The 7,899-nt window shown below is 36.7% G+C and overlaps 1 protein-coding gene across 4 annotated transcripts; it reads right to left on the reverse strand.

Annotated features, from left to right (window-relative positions):
• Positions 1 to 439: 439 nt before the first annotated feature.
• On the reverse strand, positions 440 to 6,605 carry LOC144544217 (uncharacterized). 4 transcript variants are annotated; one of them, XM_078292641.1, is made up of 6 exons: positions 4,240 to 4,634; positions 1,875 to 2,250; positions 1,592 to 1,706; positions 1,321 to 1,506; positions 989 to 1,127; positions 440 to 800 (listed from the first exon to the last, which is right to left on the reverse strand). In XM_078292641.1, the coding sequence occupies exons 2-5, from the start codon at positions 1,886 to 1,888 to the stop codon at positions 1,101 to 1,103; spliced, it is 342 nt and encodes a 113-aa protein (XP_078148767.1). In that variant the 5' UTR covers positions 1,889 to 2,250; positions 4,240 to 4,634; the 3' UTR covers positions 440 to 800; positions 989 to 1,100. The 4 variants fall into 4 exon arrangements, with proteins under 4 accessions (XP_078148767.1, XP_078148765.1, XP_078148766.1 ...); XM_078292639.1 differs by lacking the exons at positions 1,875 to 2,250; positions 4,240 to 4,634 and adding an exon at positions 6,334 to 6,605 and having other exon boundaries at positions 1,346 to 1,506; XM_078292640.1 differs by lacking the exons at positions 1,875 to 2,250; positions 4,240 to 4,634 and adding an exon at positions 6,334 to 6,604 and having other exon boundaries at positions 1,386 to 1,506.
• Between the last annotated feature and the right edge of the window lie 1,294 nt (positions 6,606 to 7,899).

A 7,899-nucleotide genomic window follows, 5' to 3' on the forward strand; every position in this document is an offset into this window, starting at 1 on the left:
AACTTCTATTATAAAACTGATAGTGCTAGTCTAGATTTGCAATTAGATCTTATATCTTTAAAGTAACATGTGAAAAAATTGTAGACAATAACTTGTAGTGTTAGTCAAATATTTTTAGCACGCAGATGCTAAATCTAGATTCTGGTGTGCTGGTTTGGCTCTGCTGAGCTTCTCGTTCAACAAGTATGAAGAGTAGATCAAGCAAGCATAAACAGTTTCCACCAACTGATATAAATACATAGTCCGAAGGTGAAAATGAAAATAATCAGTTAACAAATTGTTATGAAGGCGCGTATATTCCTAGGTATACGGACTCCTAATCAAATCGTGACAGATTTGACTAAAAAATATTTATTGGAGTACTTTCCAGGTTTCAAACATTTTATTGGGAATTGAGGTTACAAGGGACCTTTGTTTTATCCTTTTTTGGCACCTCAACTTCGTAATAGAAGCTTTCAAAATGCACACGGAACAAAAATATATAGAACATCAGCACTATATTACTGGTCCTCGAAATACATCTCTGATGATCAGAGTCCAATCCTAGTACAAAATGTTATATTACCCTTACAACACACACACATCCTATGAACACACAAGCAAAATTCATGGACTAGCTAAATCAACCTGCACTGAAAAGCCATCTCTCTGCAGCTTAATATCCAACTCTACCATCCTGGCCTACCATCTAAGCTTGACAGGCCATGCCAGAAGTGTTGGGTTCCCCTGAAATGTCCATTGGCAACATAACATAACATAACATCACTTTGGGTTCAGTCTTGCTTCCACCCTACCCGAGCCTAGAATGTAATTGAACAGACAATAATCAAATCTCTCATGACTAAAACAACTCAAATGTCTCTTTAACCCTACTATCTCATCTTTTACTCTAAGCCAGAATAAACAACTCAACTACTAATTAGATCTCGCAATTTAATTTGGCAGTAGTACCTGACCTTTGAAATAAATAAATAATTTCAGAACTCACCTCAGTCTCTGATTTCAGTACCGCAATGGCCAAATCTACTTTTAGCATGTAGAACTTGTCTTTTTGGAGAGGATGAGCCGAAAAACAGCCATTATGCTCAATATATACTAGCTTATGACTGCCTCAGAGATTTGCTCACCTGAAAATAACCATATAGAGAAATACTTATTATACACAAGCATAGAAATACTAAGGGATCAAAACAAAACAAAAACAAAAAAAGGAATATTTTCTAAGCAGTTTCCTCATAAAAGCAAATATTGCTCAGTGTAGGCAGCTTAACCAGCAAGAACCGACAAATTACACTTAAAAAAAAGCTGGCATGAAGTAACCGATCCAAAAGAGAGAGAGTGAGACTGAGGTGGCGAGTCAAGGGGTAGAGAGACTTGCCATTCACCAGCAAGCACCGACAAACTCCAGTACTTTCTGGGCTTTTTGAAGAGCTGTTCCTTGACTTTTGATTCTTCACCTTTGTTTTCTTTATCTTCATCATGCTTCCTCTTTTGAGGGGTAGCAACCTTTGAATTCAACCAGTACATAATAAATAATTTCTCCAGGAAGAAATAAAGTAATTTTTGAAAGTATTTGGAAACTGAAGAAAACCTTTGGGCTTGCTTTTATCCATTGCATTTTCATAGTCGTTGTCGAAGAGGTACACATGATCACAGCTCTCTTGGCTACATCTCTCCTTCGCACATCCACAGCCCAACCCTTTATCCTACAGAGACAAATACTTTAACTTTTGCTTCTTGGACTAAAGAAGTTTCTGTTTCTTTAATATCATTTTACGTTGTGTACAAATACGGTAAATCATACTGAGAAAATTAAAAAAGGAAAAAAAAAAGCAGAGTATGTGGGAGATGAATAACTGATTCATGGCATTTACCTTTCTATAATCATTAAGAGATAGGTCAACAACCCCCTCAGTTACACGAGCAAATACCTTCCAGGGCATGGAGATACCATTGGTTAGATTCTCCTCAAAGACCTTCGAGAGAACACTTCAGATTTATGGATATCAGAAAATAGAGCCTGGGCCACTTTAGAACACTCCTCCTCCGTTAGCTGGTGGAGGCTAGTTGTTTCTGTATCCACTGAATCTTGCACCAAATTCTGGTTCGAAATGGTCAGTTTGATGGAGTTTTTAGCACTGGTTTGGTTCTTCTTGAATTTGAAGGAGGGCTGTTGTTGGTATAACACTGGTTTGGTTCTTCTTGAATTTGAAGGAAGGCTGTTGTCAGTTTGAGATTTCTCTCTGCTTCCTTGCAAAGAGAGAAAGAGAAGATAAACAAAAGATAAATACCCTCAAGATGGATGTCAAAATGAAGAACTTTACGATACAAAGTTTCTTGTGATGTTGGATTTTCGAGTTTCACATTAGAATCACCAATCTAAGCAGGAGAGGATGAATTATTTCTTATTCTTACCGAGGATTGTGTGCTGGTAGGAGAGAGAAAACATATAAAATATATTAAAGAAAGAAGCTGCTCCTTAAGGAGCGGGGCTAAAACATCCAAAATATTTTCAAAAGTGACCCTAAGGAGACGTAAAGGAGGCTCACATCATGAGGGGAGGAGGCAGGCTTAGCAATGTGTTGCTAAGGAGACTTTTTAAATCCAGCTAAGGAAGATATGTCCGGGAAGATTAAGAGGTTAAGGAGCCTTAAAGAAGTTCTACTGAACAGGTACTAAGGGACTTGCGCAGCTCAGCCTGATAGAAGTGGAAGTATAATTTGAAAATCAATATCCCTTCCAGGCCCTTTGGATCAACTAAAAGATCTCTTTTACCAGGCCCATCTACGGACCGGCCTGTAGAGGTGAACTTGAATCCTGATGGCTTTTATCAGGTCCAGGTTGAGTACGTGCATTGTACAGGCACTGCATTGGGCTGTGGACTCAAGACTGCAGACATCTTAGAAACTATGGCTGAAGACAACCATGAGAGAGCGGTCCATGCAACTCAAGAACAACAGGCCCGACAAAAACATTGAAGAACACATAGAGTGACTTGGTCAAACCAGGGAAGCACTTAGTGTTAGCTGTCAGAGTTTCTAGTGTTATAATTTTATGTTAATGGAAAATTATCAAATTATTGTCTTGGAATTATAGGGGTTGGGGAATTTTGAGAAATGTTATTAAGAACTCTAAATGCGATGTATGTCATTTACAAGAGACCAAATGGAACACGCGTGATTTAAATTATGCTGGCCGGGTCCTCCCAACTTCTTTTGAGCGCCAATGTGTTTCGTTACAAGTTGTCAACTCATCAAGGGGTTGCATGACCCGGAAGAGAAGCTATACCATGTTGAGTAGTTGGTTAACAAGACGCTCACTGTCAGTTCTCTTGAGACAGCTTAGCTCGGGTGAGGTGATGGTAGTTACGACTTTTTATGACCCGAGCCAAGACGACAAGAAGCAACTTTTTATTATAGAAAGATGAAGATCTAACATGCTCAAATCAAACAATGTGATGGAACCCATAATAATTTGTATAAATGAGCGATAGTATTATGAGCTTATCTAATATTCCAAACCTGACCCATTGGATGCTACATCTCAAAATGCTCAACCTGGCTTATGATCTGAGTGGGCTTTACCAAAACTTAAACTATACCGACAAGTAAAATAAAGGGGAAAAAACCTTAAGAATATTAGTGCGACTCCCATACAGCAGAGAATGATCAGGGACCGAGAAATATAATAGAGAAAGAGAGAGTTCTACATTTGGGGGTCTGGAGATTAAGATAGCACTCCAAAAGAATGGCGAGGCCCAAGCGAGGACCTTATCAGAAGGGCCGCAACGCTCAGGCCTCATCCTTCCAAATGTGAAATAAAAGAACAAAGGTGCTCTATACTGAGATATTATGAAAGATCGGCTTTTGATGAGCACTTAGAAATCGCTCTCTTGGTAGAGCAGGAGAGGAAATGAACCAGAACAATATGGAGGAGAAAGAGTACACAAGACAAATTTTTGTCCAACTCCAAGATGAATTTTTTGTAACTCCTTTTAAATCCTTTAATCTAAATTGAACCTTGGAATTGGACGATTTGAGAGACCCACTAAAATAATTTTTGGATCCATACGGCATTGGAACCCCCTACCTCCATTTCATCTTATCGAGATCTTTGGGATTCACAAATTAATCAAGTGATGATACAGTATCCACTATCCAAGAAGCAAAATCACTGTCTGTTTAAAAAAAATTCTATGGCAATGCAGATATTGAAACAAATAAAATATAAATTACTTACGTGATAAATAACGAATCAGCCAAAGCTCCCTTGAATTTTTCGATCTTCAAAATCTTCGCAATCTAAACACATATCCTCAGTCTGCTCAAAAATTATTTCATTTCTTAATTAAATTGCACAAAGCCGCAATTCTACGCAAAGCTTCTCTTGCAACCCTAAAGTGCTTCCAGACTTCAACCTATTTATAGGAAAAACGGACCTAATGGTGACCATTGGATTAAAATGATAAACAAGGCCCATGTGTCCCACTTCTAGAAAGAATTTATAACAAACCATTTGCGCCAGCGGTTTTTCTCATGAACATAGAAATTGTGCAAGGGCCAGCAATAAGTGGAATAGGGAAAAAGGAGAAAAATAAGGCCCCGTTTGGTAATCCTCCTTACTTTCAGAATTAGGTGGAAGAAGAGATCTTCCGAAAGAACTCTCTTCCACACAATTCCATTTTTTGTAAGGGTGTTTGGTACCTCTATTTTGGAAGAAAAAGGTATTGATTCTTAATAGAAATAAAAAATAACATTATCTTTTTACATTAAATTTTCTTATGGCAATGATTAAATTAATAATAATAATAATAATTTGTATAACTACCGCCATCATCATCATTAATGCGAATATACCATAGTTTTATTACTCTATTATGAAATTAAAATTATCAATAAATTTTATTATATAATTATTATTACTACTTATTATCATTTTTAATAAATATCCTAAAATGAAAATAACAGCAACATAATGATAAGAAGATGATGATGATTGCAAGAATAATCATAGTAGTAATAATACTATTAATTGTAATCATATAAATATTTTTAATATAAAGTAATAATATATGATGATGATGATGATACAAATAAGGACAATAAAAAATATTTTTATTATTGTTATTATTATTGATAAAGAGTAATTACTATAAAAGGAATGCTTAAAAAATAAAGAAGAGCAAATGAAGGTCCATTTTTGTAATAAAATGTAGGCAACTTCGGTCTTCTTCCACCAAAGAGTTGGAAGAAAATGTCCAACTTTATTTTACCAACTTCCAATCTATTATACTTGTGTTTGGCAATTTGCTTCCAGAAGATCTCTTCTTATATAGTCCACAAAATTTGGGGTACCAAACATCCCCTATAAAAGATTATGCTTCTCTATTCCTGTATTCCACTAGAATCTTAAATAAAAACAAATGTTTATAGCAATAGGACATAAGTTTTGCTATACGAGCAAGCTTTGAAAATGTAATACGCACTTTCGAAATTGATCGGGGCAGAACCCTTGAACAAGGCTCAGAATCTAGAAATAGTGTTGTTTCTACAAAAGCACCTAAAATCTATTCTACACCTGCCTAATGCTTTTCAAGCACTTCCCATACTAATATGAGTATGGGCCCCAAAAAAGTTTGGCCACCTTGTGAATTTGAACTTAAATGTCATGATAAGCACTAGTATGGCTCAAGGTCTAGGATTTCAAGTCGGTCCAGATTGTGAATCTAGAAATTGGGGCATCATGCAATATGTCCATGTTGTTTTACAAAATCACCAAAACTCTTTCATAATTTGCAGTGAGTTAATGTGATCTTTCTAACTAGTAAAGAAATGGCACATACAAGGTCCCACACACCTTGTGAATGTAGAATTTAAATGTTATGCATCCCGATATAGGAAATTTTTTATGTTAGAGCAATAATTGCATGGAATATTAAAACGGATAGAGCTACAGTTTTACATTAAGAGCTACAACGTTACATTAGAGCTACAATTTCACAAGTCGTAGTGGGTTCATATGATCTTTCTAACTAGTAAAGAAATGGCCCATACAAGGTCCCTGCCCCCTTGTGAACCTAGAAATTAAATATTATGCACCCCGATATAGGAAAATTTTATTCTAGAGCTATATATACAGTGACTATTAAAACACAAAGAGCTACAGTTTTATTTTAGAGCTAAAACTTTATGTTTGACTCAATCAATTTGATAGCAGCATGACAAACCCGTTTTTAGGTCATGATCCAACTGGAGGTCATAAATGATTTGCTACAAGTCAGCATGTTTGCACCTTTTCGTTGGGTAAAGTAGTAATTAAGTTAGGACATCAAACCGTGGAAGACATGCGGGTGTTGTTGCGCCGAATGCGTGGAGTCTGGCTGACGTGCGGGTCCCCCAATAGCTCGCCGTGGAAGCGATAGGGTTCCACGAATCGTTGGAGAGGAGAAATAGAGGAACTGGAGGCTCCAGTTCGCCTTGGCGTTGCGGACCTTGGGGTTGCAACCTCATCACCGCGGGGTTAAGTTTCGCGCATCGTCTCCAGTCTCCACCGTTATATCTGCGAATATTACATTGCCTATTAGGCTATTTGCCTCACTCGAAAAGCATGCAAACAGAAATATCAGAAAAAAAAAAAAAAAAATGAAGTGTGCAATTGTGCAAACAGTTGGTTCGGTCCAGATCGAGATTTTGTCGGCTTGTCAAAATAATACCTGAACCAACCGATCTTTTATATCCGAGATTTTTATTTTTATCCAAAAAATAAATAATTTTATTATAAATAATCACGTTTTCCGAAAAATTTTATTTCTACCCAAACCGCATATATTCTTTGCGGCCCGAATTAAAAATTCGAACCGTATAGAATATTTGCGGTCCAAAATTTTTTTTATTTTTTTGTTTTTTTCAAATGGCCTAGGCAATTTTTGAGTGATAATATCTCACGATCTGTTTAGACATTTTTGATGAAACTTCACAGTCTTGTTCTACGATATCAAGACTACATGTCGGTCAATTTTCATGAATTTTGAAGATGTTTTCCTATGTTAACCAGAAATGCAAAGTTGGACTCAGAAGCACTCTTTTAGCAGTTCAGGCAATTTTTGAGAGATGATATCTCACGATCTGTTCAGAGATTTTAAATAAAACTTCACAGACTTGTTCTACGATGTCAAGAATACATGTCGGCCAATTTTCATGAATTTTGAAGATGTTTTCCTATGTTAACCAGGGATGCAAAGTTGGACTCAGAAGCACTCTTTTAGCAGTTCGGGCAATTTTTGAGAGATGATATCTCACAATCTGTTCAGAGATTTTAAATAAAACTTCACAGACTTGTTCTACGATGTCAAGACTACATGTCGGCCAATTTTTATGAATTTTGAAGATGTTTTCCTATGTTAACCAGGGATGCAAAGTTGGACTCAGAAGCACTCTTTTAGCAGTTCGGGCAATTTTTGAGAGATGATATCTCACGATCTGTTCAGATATTTTAAATAAAACTTCACAAACTTGTTATATGATGTCAAGACTACATGTCGGTCAATTTTCATGAATTTTGAAGATGTTTTCCTATGTTAACCAGGAATGCAAAGTTGGACTCAGAAACACTCCTTTAGCCGTTCGAGCAATTTTTGAGAGATGATATCTCACGATCTGTTCAGACCTTTTAAATAAAACTTTACATACTTGTTCTACGATGTCAAATGGGTCAAATGATCCAGATGTAACAGATGGTACATAGCAGTTTAATGGGTCAAATGATCCAGATGTAGTGTCCGCTCTTATGAGAACTCCGAAGAGGTGATAGAGGTGAAAACAATGGGGAACCCACGGCTGTAACAACAACGAATGGAAGGGGGACACGTTACCAACACGGGACAGCAAGACTCCATCAGGG

Source organism: Carex rostrata, chromosome 26 (assembly GCF_964058835.1).
Source record: "Carex rostrata chromosome 26, lpCarRost1.2, whole genome shotgun sequence".
Classification (NCBI taxonomy): domain Eukaryota; kingdom Viridiplantae; phylum Streptophyta; class Magnoliopsida; order Poales; family Cyperaceae; genus Carex; species Carex rostrata.